The sequence below is a fragment of the Phalaenopsis equestris genome, unplaced genomic scaffold (assembly GCF_001263595.1).
Source record: "Phalaenopsis equestris unplaced genomic scaffold, ASM126359v1 Scaffold000595, whole genome shotgun sequence".
Taxonomy (NCBI): Eukaryota; Viridiplantae; Streptophyta; class Magnoliopsida; order Asparagales; family Orchidaceae; genus Phalaenopsis; species Phalaenopsis equestris.
Window position 1 is genome coordinate 475,126 of NW_018165035.1, and position 15,458 is coordinate 490,583.

At 35.0% G+C, this 15,458-nt stretch overlaps 1 protein-coding gene across 1 annotated transcript in view; it reads left to right on the forward strand.

Annotated features, from left to right (window-relative positions):
• The first annotated feature begins 1,012 nt into the window (after positions 1–1,012).
• LOC110029557 (endoplasmic reticulum-Golgi intermediate compartment protein 3-like) overlaps positions 1,013–15,458 on the forward strand; it is a 34,854-nt gene continuing 20,408 nt past the window's right edge. Inside the window, exons 1-4 of the mRNA XM_020731903.1 lie at positions 1,013–1,262; positions 12,828–12,901; positions 13,799–13,882; positions 13,971–14,051. Of these exons, the coding sequence (XP_020587562.1) occupies positions 1,124–1,262; positions 12,828–12,901; positions 13,799–13,882; positions 13,971–14,051 (378 nt within the window). The 5' untranslated portion in view covers positions 1,013–1,123. The remainder of the gene's footprint in view (positions 1,263–12,827; positions 12,902–13,798; positions 13,883–13,970; positions 14,052–15,458) is intronic.

Sequence of the window (15,458 nt, forward strand, 5' to 3'; positions counted from 1 at the left end):
ATACTAATACATAGAAAGATACATATCAAACTTGTTCTAAAGGGCTCTTTGATGTACTATTGTATATGATTTGAGCAACAATCACACTAAATAGTGTCAGACAGAATTTTAGAAATTTTTAAAACTTTAAAAATAATATTTTAATAAATCTCATCAATTTGTTATTGGTTAGATTTTCTCTTATAATTTTAAATAATCAGTTAAATATATTCTAAAAATTTGATAACTATAGGAGTTAGTGAGCACAGCTGACTCGTGAGTTGGTTTAGGTTCTATTTGATAAGTGACCCATGAACTGAGCTTGATGAGCTAACATGTCTATTCAATTTTTAATTTAAAAAATAATTAATAAAAATATATTTAAATAAATTTTTTTCACAGTTTAATATGCATTGTACAAGTTTGTACGAACAAAAATATAATTTTTTTTATTTATATATTATTTATAAATATTTTATGCATGATACTAATACATAGAAAGATACATATCAAACTTGTTCTAAAGGGCTCTTTGATGTACTATTGTATATGATTTGAGCAACAATCACACTAAATAGTGTCAGACAGAATTTTAGAAATTTTTAAAACTTTAAAAATAATATTTTAATAAATCTCATCAATTTGTTATTGGTTAGATTTTCTCTTATAATTTTAAATAATCAGTTAAATATATTCTAAAAATTTGATAACTATAGGAGTTTGTGAGCACAACTGACTTGTGAGTTGGTTTAGGTTCTATTTGATAAGTGGCCTATGAACTGAGCTTGATGAGCTAGCATGTCTATTCAATTTCTAAATGAGTAATAAAAATATATTTAAATAAATTTTTTTAAAATTATTAAAAATGATAAAAAGATTATTTTATATTTTATCTCAAATAAATTTTGATTAGTTATTTTTTAAATGTTTATTTGATTTATCATTTCATTTATTTCAAATAATATTTTTTTTATCTTTAATATTAGTCAATTCAATTTGAATTGGTGGAATTAAGCTCAAATCCAAACTCATAACTATCTAGCTGGACTATTTGCGGCCACCGCAGGGACTGCCACTGAAAACACGGCTGAGGCGCTGCAAAAATGATGATTAGCGATTAGGGCTTCGATTGCAGATCTTAGTTATGGAGATCCTCAACAAGCTGAAGAATCTGGACGCCTACCCTAAAGTAAACGAGGATTTCTACAATCGAACGCTCTCTGGAGGGCTGATCACCATCGTCTCCTCCGTCGCCATCCTTTTACTATTTATCTCTGAGATCAGTAAGTCGATTAGTTTTTCTCAAAACAATTTCTTTCTTTTTGCTATTTTACATTGTTAAACGCAACGGTTCTTCTATAAGCTTCTTACATATCGAAGGAAAGGCGGTCAAACGAGATTCTATCCTGTATTTCTTACTGCTGTAGTGCGATCAGCTGGAAGGCGTCGTATTTTGTACCCATATCACCCCTCGGTAGTTATTGCATTTCTGGCGAACCTTGTGAAACTCTGTTTTTTTGCAAAAGAGGGTACGCATTCCAAATGCAGGGGTTTTGAAATTATGGTTGTTTGGTTTGAGAAAATGGAATGCAGTGTAAAATTGCAATGAATTTAAAATTAGTCTTTAGTTCATTTTCAGCTAGTTCAAATTTGCTTCATTTTTTGTGATTTTTTAGTGATTTCCAAATACACTTTAAATTGGGGCCTTTAGTAACTTCTCCATCAGCCATCGCAACCGCTATAGTCAACGATGGGCTCCTCCGCTAGCCACTATTTGTCGCTGCTGTCGACGAATGCTAGCTGCCGTCACTAGTTGCCTGTTGCCAACTGCCACTGTTTGCTCTATGTCGCCGTCTGCCCTCAGCCAGTTGCTGCCGTGGTCGGCCGGATGTTGCCACGGGCCGCTGCTCATGGGTTTTACACTGCATTCCTTTTTTAATGTACTTACCTGAACACAAAATTAAAAATTCTTACATTTACAGTGTATTCATCCAATCAACAATATTTATATTTCAATCACTTACTTTTACCTTGTGCTGCATTTTTTTTTGTACTGCTTTTTTTTTCTTGAGCAAAACAAACAACCATTTAGTCTCTTTGAATATTATTTTTCTTAGAATTGTTTTTATCTCTAAACATAATCCCCATTCTGAAGATCATTGGGGAGCTTTATCGTTATTTATTTTGTGATAAGTTGATTGTTTAGGGCATGTTGGCTGAAAGGTGAGTCATGATCATTGCTTCTTTTGTGGCAAAATGTTTCTATTTTGAAACGTTTTGAACTCTTGTAATGTGCCTCTAGGAACCTCTTTTAAATCACCAATCAGAGTTTTTCAATGCTAGACAATGTGTTTGCTCGTTCAATTGTCCCAACAATAGTGTTGGGGAAAATGCACACAAGTAACTGTGCTCTCTAGCTTGTCAAGTGAACTTGAAGGATTATGTTAGTCCGTTGTTGAAAGAAAATCGAGCAGAATGATTGTGAAGTCTTTTGGTCTTCATTTTCTTTGAGTAAGTAAGGGACTTTATGAAAATTATGGTTTCAGTATTTTCTTATTTGAGAGGCTAGATCTATAGTAGTATATTATGCAATTGCTTATTTTGGTTTAGGTAGCCAATTGATGGGTGTTGTTAACATGTGGTCATGATTCATGCATAGGTTATGGGCATGTCATTTCAAGAAGCAAGCTGTGCGCTTGGAAGGGATTCTTTGTAACTTAAACATGCCATTTACAGTGTCGAATGCAAGTAGAATGTGGGTTATTAAGTCCGAAATATTACTTTAACTGACTTTTAACAAGTAAAAATTGCAGATTTCTTTGATTTGATCTTAGTTATAGTAAAAATAAGTGCAAAATATGATGTGAACAGGAAAATGTCTTCTATTTGATGTTGAAAGAGGATAAGGAAAAGCAACTTATGAAGAAGAAATAATAAGGATGATATAGAACACGCATGATGAATTTTTTATTAGGCACGACTTGTTTGAACCACTGCTGGGTTGATTCTCCAATCACATAAATTTGAATGGTCGTTGTCAATGGCGTAACTGGAATTTTAAGAGGGGAGGTTGAAATTTGAGTTTGGAGTGATGGTGGATTAAGATTTTTCAATATATAATGTAACTAATTTTAATCAAACATTTGTTTTATCCAATGTATTGCATTTATGTCATTATGTGTACTTTATTTCTGCATGAAATTATTTCTTTTCCACAAGATTCTTCCACAAATATTATCATTGTTCATTAGAAATGTCAAATGTGTATATATGTATAAGTCTATTTAAATATAAAGAAAAATCTTTGAGATAAAATTTGGCCAAATTAATTGGAAATGTGTAGCTTAGAATTTCAAATCCAAGCTCGTATGCGATGACAAAAATAAAGCTATAATTGACCCATATAAGATTGTAGAAATATAAGAAATAAAACCTCAACAAAATTACAAAATATTTTATGATAAAATTTAAATGAGGTTGTTCCAAGCTTTTCAAATTTCATTTTAGCTATAATGAAGTTAAAAAAAAGTTTTATTTTCAAGCTCTTGCCTTAGCTTTAACGAACCAAGCAATGATTCCAAGAGCCAAATGTGACATGTTTCAATCACTGTCGCTGGTGGGGATCTGTTCCAGGCACCATCGCGTGGTAGAGAAGAAAAAAGAACAATGTGTGAAGGTGGGTTAGGGTTATACACACACACATATATGTGTGTGTGTGTGTGTGTGTGTGGGTGTTAAAAATTGACCCGACACACCAACACGGCTCAACTTGACTAAAAAAATATTGTTTGATTTGTTGAAACTTACTAAAATTTGATATCACACACACGCACACACACACACACCCACGCACACACACACACACACATGCAATAACAATTTACAGGCTATACTAGTTTGAATTTCCAAAATATAAAGATTGCAATAACAATTTATAGGCTATACTAGTTTGAATTTCCAAAATATAAAGATGTTTTGACAACTGCAAATAGTATTTTTTTTACAATAGTTCTCTATAATGATTATTATTGACAAGTTATTGAAGTCTAATCACATTCTATGATCCACATTAACTATTTTTGATATTGGTTATGCAACACAGATCACATGAATAATTCATGCAATCCTGATAGTGCATCTATTTAATGATGATAACAACTTATATATAATCCTTCCATCGCGACTCCATGGCGATGCGGGTAGCCGCAGCGGTTCATAGACTCTTGCTTGAAGAAGAAGGGTGGGGGATCGCGTCGCCGTGCCCAACCTTTTGCTCGTTCGCTTCGCTCTTCTGTATCGTTCAATCAATCGTGTAATTTTCTTGATCGTCTCACAAGCTCATTGGGAAGGTAGCGGCGGAACTACAGCTTGCACAGTGCCGCGATCCTTGCTGTGACGTGTTGCTTGATCCCTGCTTGGCGTATCAAGCAGCAAAAAGCTCCAATTGAAGTCACGACTCAAACCCAGGAGCTTGCCGCTGTTCAACTGCTCCCTTCCGTGGCTATTGCTCCCTCTCAACCACCGACTACTACAGTTTTAAACCTTGGGAAGACTTCTTTTGTTGATATGGTTTGCTCTATGGGATTTGATCAGGTTTTCCCTCAGGTTTACCATGAATCATTCGAAGGCCAGGAGGACTGCAACCTTATCAAAAAGACGGGCAGGAAAAGTGGTAAACTGGCTCTATTTTTTTTTCTGATGTTGAAGCTTTCAACCTGGTTAACAAGTTCAAATTCACCCTCATTGCGATGTTCCAATCGGGACATCCCAAAATAAAAGTCGTTCGAAAGACTTTTAAAGATCTCAAATTATTGAGACTTTGGAAGGTTGGTCTCTTTGATGGGAGACATGTGATGATACAATTATTAAAGTGGAAGATTATGCCAAAATATTTTCCAAAAGTCTCCTGAATTTGACCCTAGTCAAGAACCACATATAGTTCCGTCTCCTGAATTTGACCGTAGTCAAGAACCACATATAGTTCCAATCTGGTTTAAACTACATGGCCTAAAGTTGCACTACTTCAACCAGCAAGTTATCTACTCTATTGGAGCTGCACTAGGGAGATCTATGAAATTGGATACACCCACCTTCAATCTAACCAGACCTTCGGTTGCAAGAATTTATGTTGAAAGAAATATCACCCTCCCTGTTGTGGACGAAATATGACTTGATATTGCCCATAATTGGTACTGATAGCCAATTATAGCAAAATAAAGACCTTACTATTGCAATCCCTTTAAAATGTTTGCGCACACCCCTGTCAATTGCTTCAGACTTCACCCACATTTGAGATCTGCAGGTCCTAACAACACCATCCATGTGGAGGAAAATATAGCAGACATTGTTAATCTTTTTTCCAGAAAGGTTAAATGAGAATTTGACTCATAACGCTATTTACCAGCTAGATCAGCAGTTTCCGCCTACTGTTGTTGAGGTAGCTCTTCCTCAAATTACAAATTCTACGAATTTTGTTGCAGCAGATGCTAGTCTAAGTGTCTTGGAACCACCTATTGCGAGAGAAGAGGGTACTCAAATTATGGAGTGTCAGGATCAATGTATGCTGAAGGCTGAGTCAGATTAACAGTTTACCTCCATCGAAGATTCACCTATTGTTCACACAAGACTCCTTCTTGCAGATGATTGACAGATTTACAAATCTAGGAAGAAGAAGAAAAGAATGTCAGATCTTAGTAACTCTCAGGATGACTGTATCATTATTTTGGGCGGAAGCCCACATTTCAGTATGTTGCTGGATCCCTCCCTAGATCCAGGGAAATGGAAGCGGTAGATACACTAACTGCACTCACCATGATTATGAGTTATTTCTTTTTGTTTTATTTTTTTGGGGAATATATTTGTAATCTCTGTGAGCGAGCTCTTTGTATCCACTCACTAAACTCTGTCTCCTCTCTTTTTTATCAATGAATTTTGCCTTTTCAATATATCACCAAAATAAAAATTTCATTGATGGGAAGAAGATACAAAGGTTTTAGAGAGCGGGTGCTAGAAATTCACTGAAAAGACATACAAGACTGAAAAGGTAATAAAAAAAGTACAAGTATACCTTCAAAAAAGCTAGACAATTTCCCTAAAAAGATAGAAATGGTCTGTAGGTTTCTCGAGAGCTTAATCATAATGAGTGAGCTTTTCTCTCTCCCTGTTTCTGAAGAGGAAGTTGAGCACCAAACTGTTATGAGGGCTTCCACTCGAAACGAGCAAAACATCCTCTTGTAAATTCCTGAGTTTCTTTAGTCCTTTCTTCTTCTTGATTTTGTAATTTTGCCAATCTTCTTCGAAAGGTTGTCCCAACTTATCACTGAGTTGATCATCAATTGAAGCAATTTCTACCTGTTGCACACCTTGAACTTGGCACTCAGCCAAGGTTTGAGGGCTCTCAACATCAACAATATATGTTTCCATTACATATGATGTATCTTCTGACACCAAAATGAGAGTATCTATTTTCAACAATATGAGGGGGCTGAGATAGTGAGGGGTGCTCCTCTGGGGCAAAATCAGTGACAATTTCTTCTCTAGTTGCAGTTTCCACCATATCAACAGATGAAATATGTGCTTCTAGAGTAGTTAGATGAGACACTTGAGTTTCAAATTAGGATGGAGCCAGAAACATTTTTCAAGTGTGTTCAAACATCTTACAATGAGTGCAATAGTATGATATTTATTCCATGGCAATTTGTTGCCAATATGTGCAGTGTCAAACCAAATTTCTTCATTGTCTGGTAAAATATCTCTCTCCACAAGGATCCTGGCGACAGAAAGCCTCGTGAGATTTAACGTGGGTATGTGTAATTTCATTGGTCTCCTAAGCATGACCCAACGAAATAAAGGACCTGATGTTTGAAAAGATGCAACTTAAGCCCAGGTAATTTAAACCATATTAGCACTATAGGTGGTTCTTGGTTTGGATCAAATTTAGGAGACGACTTAAGCAACTTCATAGTTTTTTCTTCAATGGTGAGGTATTTCCTGGAGAAAATCCTAGCATAGTCTTTGTCCGTAGTCAAATGTATCATCACATGTCTCCCATCAAAGAGACCCACCTTCCATTATCCTACAAGTTCGAGGTCCTCAAAGGCTTTGTGAATATCCTCCATTTTGGTAAGCCCCAACTGAAATCTCCCAATGAGTGTGAATTTGCATTTTTCAACCAGAGTAGAGACTTCGAGGTCCGAAAAAATAATAGTGGCCTTACCACCATTTATGCAAGCCCTCTTAACAAACGGACTGTCGGTTTTCCCTTCAAGAGAATCATGATAAATCTGAGGAAACACAACATGCTCGTCAGCCTTCTCGGAGTCTAGACCCTTACCAAATGCCTCAACAAAAGATTCTTTGCCTAGGTATTGATTCGAGGGAGGAACCGTAGCCATCGAAGCAGAAGACAAAAAACAGAGAAAGAAATTGTAGAACAACAAAAAATTTGCCGCGGGGGGAGGCGTTGTCAAGCAGAGGATGTCGACATCTTCGCATAGATCACGACGAGGACAAACCTGCTACGATGCAATCCCCTTCACTTCTTCGTCGAGCACAACGGGGCAACGAAATTGCTTCGACGTGAACCCCTACCCTTCTTCTTCTAGCACAGCGAGGTGAAAACATGCTACATTCTCGTTCCAACGTAAAGATATCGAGGGCTACTCGAGTCGCCACATAGTCGCGATCAGAACAAAACCCAGCGTATAAATCCTCATTTATGATATGAGAGAGTGGAGGGGGGGAATGTATTAAGCAATTAGGTAATAAAAAATCTCGACTACCATTTATTGTTTTGATTATTTTATGTATATATGAAACTTCAGCAGATAACAGGAACAGTGCAAAATCAGATATATAACATGATATCAAAGTTAATGCTTTGCAACTGATCCAGCTATTATTTTTTCTAAAATTTTAATACGCTCTTATTCTTGCTGAACATACAATATTATTTAATCTTTCAGATGGATGGTCCCTGCAACTTCAACAATTAATCCCCATCAAGCTTCTTAATGTAGTCGGTTGATCTTTCAATCCCTTTTCTGTTAAAATTTATTTTGTGTAATATGAAGAACGTTATCCAAACTCAACTCACTCCCGAAAATTTTCCTACAAGGAAATATCAAATTCTAATGTTGTTTCGAGTTAATGGATTTCAAGGGTATTTGGTTGGTTCCATGCCAGCACCCAAAACACATTTTGTCACTAAACTAGGTTCACTTATTCCAAATTCCCAATACAGCCTATGGATCTTAATAGATCAAAATATGGCCTCAGCTCCTTATTCCACTATTTGAATTGATTCTACCTTATGTTCTTAATCTAGATTCATGTGCTGAAATTTGGATTACACTTGAACGGCGATTTTTGTCTCACTAATTGAGCTCATCTTATTCTACTAAAGAATGAGCTGCATCATATTTCTATAAGAAAACCGTTCAAATACCAACTACCAACAAACTATATAAGAGTAGTCTCATCTCCATGTATCGGTCCTACTATTTACCGACATTTGGTTGGATTACTTCAATACTTAATCATAGCAAGGTCGGATCTTCCATTTGTAATTAATCAATTATGTCAAGGTATGCATGATCTCACTAATGATCACACACAACAACTATGTTGAATTTGAAATTGTTTTATGAATCACATCCAAGGAATATAGCGTATCATAAGAGAGAAGCTGAGGGAGAGAGAGAAAGAGATAGAGTGCTTAGTAGGTTAAAACTTCCATAGTTCTTAACCTTGATTTATTAACACTTGACTGCAGAAATGACCCTCTATTTATAGACAAAGGGGTATATAAAGTACAATTACTTGCTTGCCCCTTTTTAAGTAGGGTGTGCTACAGGATAATTTAGTCATAAATAAATAAATAAATAAAGTCTTCAAATTGACTCTTCCACCATTCGATCGCTTATGCCTGATAATCTTTGGATCAGTGAAGCCCACTCCACAGAAGTCACTGGTTTCAGGTAGCTAGCCAATTGAAACTATTTGTCGGTTGACCAAATCTTCGCTCGTTTTGCCTTTTTGGCTGAATAGTTTCTTTGATTTGTCGATCGACTTTGGATCCTGCTCTGAGGGAACTGAGACAACGGACCAATACGACTCACGTATTGTATACTTTGACCTTTGGCCAACGGAACAATACGACTCACGTATTGTATACTTTGACCTTTGGTGAATTTTCTTTGACCATACATCTTTTGATTCATTATATCCCCACAAGATTTGTGTTGATATATATATATATATATATATATATATTATATACATATTTATGACCTGTTTGGTGTAGCTGAAGTTTAATAATAAGCTGCTGCGTAGTTGTTGTGGATAAGCTGGGTGTCTTTGTTTTTTTCAGTATGAAGACAGTTGCCTTGTAACTGTTTCTGGACAAATAATCATTCTGCTACTGTATAGTAATATTCTTTGCAACATAATTGTTCATACCAGTACATTCTATACTTTAAAAGCAAATATTCAGTGCAGAACGTTACAAAATAAAAATAAAAATCTCACTAAACAGTGAATGACATGATTATTATAATTAAGAAAATGACTATTAAAACAACAATTAATAATATGATGATATTATTTTTAAAATGCAAAAGACGTATGTCATGCGCTAAGCCGTCCTCTAGAGATACTTTTCATGCCCGATCACTGTCGACGGTGGAGTCTTTCAGCTCATCTGCCCACCGAAAATAGCCATAGTTTTATGTATTTTATCGTGGGCACTTGTAAAACTGTCTTCCGTAGTTATGTACAATGAATATTTTTTGGGCTACCACATCCATTGTTTTTGGGCCAGTCACTACCATCAATGTCGGCAAACCATTGCTGCTATCTGTATGAAATTTATAGCCGCTGCTCTTAAGAAATTCATACTCTATTTTTGGAAGTGCCTTGGTGATCATCTCCTTGATTAACAACTACCTTTGTGATTCTCAGGTCTATCAGTATCGTCTTGAGTCCCATGCTTTTGTTTCCTGTAGACTCATCATCATTGTGGATCGGAGTTTTGATATTTATTAATACTATTATTGCACCAATCTTTGTAGCAGTACTATTGGTGGTTGGTTGTTTAATCTTTCTATTTTCTTAGTAAACTTTCTTTTTCAAGTACGAGATGGTAGGAGAGCCTTATTTTTTATTAATATTACATATTACTTTGAAGTAGAAAAATCAAGGCTACCTCCTTACTAAGAAAAAAATTATACCGAAGGCATGATTTCACTATCCACTTCTCGACATGCTCGTCACCTATTACTTTGCTTCATGTCTTTCTCGTTGGATCTTTGGCCAAATCCAGTGCTAGAATTTAGCTTTATTGCCTAAATTGTTCAAATCAGTTGCATCATTACATTTAACTTTGGCATCCAGTTTTCAACCAACTATGATGAATGTATGTCTTTATGTAGCCCGAGTTGTGAATTTGGCTTGAATGTTATTTAAAAGTTGGGTCTTTTTTTACTTGAATTGAAATCAACAAGATAGCCTACCTCAGATCAAAGTTAAATTGAGTTGAGCCTGGATCAAATTGATCTAGCACCAGATTAGATTCAAGAGTTTCTGTCTGTATGAATTTATTTCTTTATGTATTTAGATTGGAATGAATGTATATGCTCGTGGACATGCACGTTCTCTCTCACACACAAACATATTTATGTATGTATTGAACTAGGAACTTGTTGTAGGGGATCAAAAATTAATGGCGATCGAATTGTTTTTGGCTCTAGTGAAAATTAATGAGCCATACCTAAGATCAAATCGAGATCAGATTGATTCTATAATTAAGCTTGGCTTGGTTCAATATTAGACTAAATTATCTTGAGTCAAGGTTGAATTGACTTGAGATTTGACTCAAGATTGGATCATATTCAGAACCATTGCTGCTTTGTTGCTTATGTTAACCAAATTGTTTGCATTTTGTTACAAGTTTGGCATTTTTTCTTCGTTTGGTCACATCTACTATATTATTTAATCAACGTACGCCACTTGCTCAGTAAAATAGATCACATCAACAAGTCACACTACCAAGGTTGAGTGACACAAACCTCCAAGCATTAAGAGACACTCAAAAGAGTATCAATTCACTAAAAAAAAAAAGAAGAAAACATTCAATATCTATTTGAGGATTAGATTTATCATTTCGAAGAAACTCTAAAATTCTTGTAAAAATCTTTGGGGCAAACAAAACAACTTTCATTCACTCATAGGAATTCATGAACATTGAGATGGAGACCTGTCTTTGAAGGCTTCATATCGAAATGTTGGCTCAATATCTTACTATTAAGTTGCTGCCAAGGCTGTGAATATGGTTAAAGGGAATATTGATCACATTATCTTTTTTTTTTAAAGCCATATATGAGCGAAATATCATAAATTTTCAAGATTTAATGATGGTTTATCATAAAATTGTAAGTATCCATCTTTACGTCTTTATGTAACTTTTACAATCACTATTTGTATACTCAACCTCGAATGGGCATGATTGGTCAAAGGGAGACTTTATCTTCACAATACTGAGCAGACTCTTACAATTATTTTTTATATTTTTAGAAAACAGTTCAATCGATCCTTGATGGGTTTAACTTAATATACTTCATAAAAAATTATGATATTGTTGCCCAACGTCTGAGGCTATAGGTGCACCACCATAGGTGCTTGTTTGAGTGAGTAGGCATTAAAAAGGAAATATTTATATTGTATATGATTTTCTTCAATTATGAGGAGAGAGTATTAAATGGTAGTCATTGCATTAAATTAAGTGGGGAAAAATAATGAATTTTGAATTTAATTTCATTCCAAATTAAAAAATTTACTAATAGATTATTTTGACATAGGCAAACTACTCTTGTTTGTGAAGCATTTAGCCTAAGGGTAAATTTTTTTTTACTACAATGTTCATTTCATTTTCAAGTTATAAAATCTTACTAATAGATTATTTTAACATAGGTAACCTACTCTTGTCTGTGAAGCATTTAGCTTTTTGGTAATCTGTTCTTTAATACTATGTATTTCATCTTTTTTATCATTCACGCCTTCTTCTCTATCATGAGATTGTAGCCCTCTAGCTTTTTTACTGTCCTCTTGATGTCATTTTTTTCATGTACTAATAGCATATATAGCCTAGGGATAGTTTATTATATGCTATTATTTATTCCATATTCTTTGCTAACATGCTTTCTTCTCTATCATTGGATTGTGGCCTTATTTCTCTTTCTCAGTTATTTTGATCTCGCCCCCCTTCATCTTTATTATTTACTACTTTAGAACTAAACTTCTTTCACTTGCATCAGATCAACTTATTTTAAAGATAAATACTTGTTTTATCAATTATTTACACCTTTCCCATTATCCCGGCCAGATCTCGTTATAAAACATATTGAGTAATAACACCCATCTCTAATATCAAGAGAAGGTTTTCCTTTCACCGCTTGGTAAGACAAAGGTGCTCGCCTATGAATGCCTTAGTAAAATTTGCCCACTTAAGCGCTTTGCCATTAATGTCGCCCTTAAGATCGCTGTGTTAGCCGCATTTACGCTTGGAAAGACAACAATGCTCGGCTATGAATGCCTTAGTAATATTTGTCCACTTAAGCGCTTTTCTATTAACGTCGCCCTTAAGATCGCTGCGTTGGTCGCATTTACATATCTAGCAAAAGATACTCACGAAATTAATATGTTTTAGGCAATTGAAATAGATGCCCTTCACTTTTAAGTAGTTTGAATCACTATTTTGTCCTGCGTAGACAACTATTATCAGATATATCCATGTTACAAGGGTGTGAATTACTGTTAATAATCTGGCTTCGCTATTTTTCTACATTTTTCAGGGCTTTATATTTATTCAGGAGCCGAGACTAAGCTAATTGTAGATACCTCAAGAGGAGAAAGGCTACGTGTCAATGTCAGTTCCTGGAAACATTGCTTGATGTTTTAGCTAAGCTGCTTCAAGTTTGTTTCTTAGTTGGCAAATGATGCCTATGCCAAACATGCATTCCATTCTTTAGTTCATTTCTATTTGCAGCTGATTTTTAATTTCAAAGTTATGTAGTTGTTAGCCCCTACAACAACTTCTAATTTACCCAAAAAATAAACATTTTAAAGAAAATTTTTAAATCTAATCGGTTCCACAACCGGTAACTGAATTTTAAAATCCAACCATATATAGAGGCTAGAAAAGCTTGCTAGCGCTGTTAGTCATTTTAATCTTCAATGGAGAAGTTAATATAAAATTTGATATGTTTCGTCGCCATCTTCACCAACTTGATGTAATATTTTTAAATATTGAGGTACGGTACATCTATGAGCACCATTAATGTTGCACATTTGGTCTTTTGCATTAGAATTTCTCTGAATACTTAAATTATGATTTTAGCAAGCAAAAAAGTTGGACTACTTTTTGTTTTCTAAACATTAAAGGCTAAGGTGTTTGGGATTATTTTTGTTTTTTGTTTTTATTTTATTTTATTTATGTTTTAATTTGAAACAAAATATGTTTGGTTTTTTTATTAAAGTACGATTGTTTAGAAACACTCTCTTTTCAAAAACATTTGAATTTATTTTTAGAAAAAAAAATAAAAATATATAAAAAATACACTAAATAAATTATTTTTAAAAGCAAAAGAAAAAACAAAAATAAAGTACAAAATACATAATTTGTTCCAAACAATTTATAAATTTATTCTATCGTTTCCATGTTAACTAAATACTCTTCATTTACAACTTTAATGCCATTTACTTGTTTTGATGTTGTTATATCTTTATCAGTGAACCTGATTGAACATTTCCTGTTGTTCGGCAGTTTGATGTTACATTTCCATCCCTTGCTTGCTCGCTTCTAAGTCTTGATGCTATGGATATCAGTGGTGAGCGTCACTATGATATTGTATGGCCATGGATACTATTCTTGTGTTTTGATAATTTTACATCTATTTCCGTGCTTTATTTTGATGCTAAGTGCAATTTCCATACAGAGGCATGACATTGTAAAGAAAAGATTAGATCATCTTGGAGAAGTTATTGATTCAAGACAAGGTGATATTGGTGCACCACAGGTTGGCAGTATTTCCCTAAATATTCACTCTCTCAGCTTGTTTCTTGCTTAGTGGAGCAAAATTTATTATCGTCTTTACATACATGTCACCCAATTGCTATGTATTTACATATATAACATCAAAGTTTTACTTTTTACATTAATATCTCTCATATCTAGGGGTGTCAAAAATTGACCCGACACACCAACACGATTCGGAAAATCTGGATTAGGGTTGGCACAAATATTTTTCGGGCTGGTTTGGGTTAGAGAATTCCACATGTTTATTATTCAAGTCGGGTTCGGGTTGAACCCAAAAACCCAAACATGACCCAAATAAGCACGAAATTTCGGGTATAGTTCGGTTTAGCAGGTCAACCTCAGGTTCAGAGCTTAGTATTCGACCTATGTATTATTCCTATTCGGGTTCAATCATTTTCAGGTCAGACAATTGACACCCCTACCCATATCTTTCATATCAGATAGAAAATATACCCCCATTTTAACTTTTTGAAAGTGAAGCATGCCTTTTCATGCATGGGCAAAGGTGGTATGCATGTAATAATTGAAGTTTTGTAGTTAGATATGTAAATACATTGGAATTGAGTGGTATATGTCTAAATCTTTCAATTTTATATTAACTTCTGCTATCTAGTATAATTATTCATTGCTAAAATGTTTGCAGAACTTGTGTTTTTAGAACTCCTTAGCTCAGCTTAAGCAGGTTTTATCATAAAAAGTTTTGTGGGTTAGTTGAAGCCATCATTGGATGAGTGCTAGTTTGAAGGAGACTGTGTAAATTGACGCTATTTTGTTCATTTTTACATGAAGTTTGGTTCTGTTTTGGCAAAGTATTTTCTTTTGAGGGGTGATACTGGACGAAATCAAAACCACAGTAAGAATGTAAATATAATTATTGCATTCGAATAGGGTTGCAATGCCGACTCCTCTATTTAAACTATACAAATATGCAAACGGAAAGGACAACAATGACGCTGCGAAAAATACAAAAAGAAAAACAAAACTCATAAATGACACTCTACAATGTGAATGACGTTGGTGTGGATGGGCCGGTTGGTCGTTCCGCTCTCGAGAGCTTTGCCCTGCTTTTGGTTTGCGGCTCCAGGGGCAACAAATTCTTTCAACTTCCCCTCCTTTACTAGCTCCTCAATCATGCTTTGTAGGTGTTTGCATTGTCGCGGATTGTGTTCTTTATCTCTTTGATACTTATAATATTTTCTGCTGTCTCAAAGAAAAGCTCCGACCCTCATCGACGTTGCTTTTCTGAAGAACTCCTTATTCTGGATGGTGGCCACTATTTCTGCCATAGGTATTCTGAGTGGGTTTCGCGGGGGTGGGACGATCAGTGGTTCTGGGAGGGCAGGAGTCATGGCGGTGGACCAGACAACCACAAGAAGATGAGGACAAC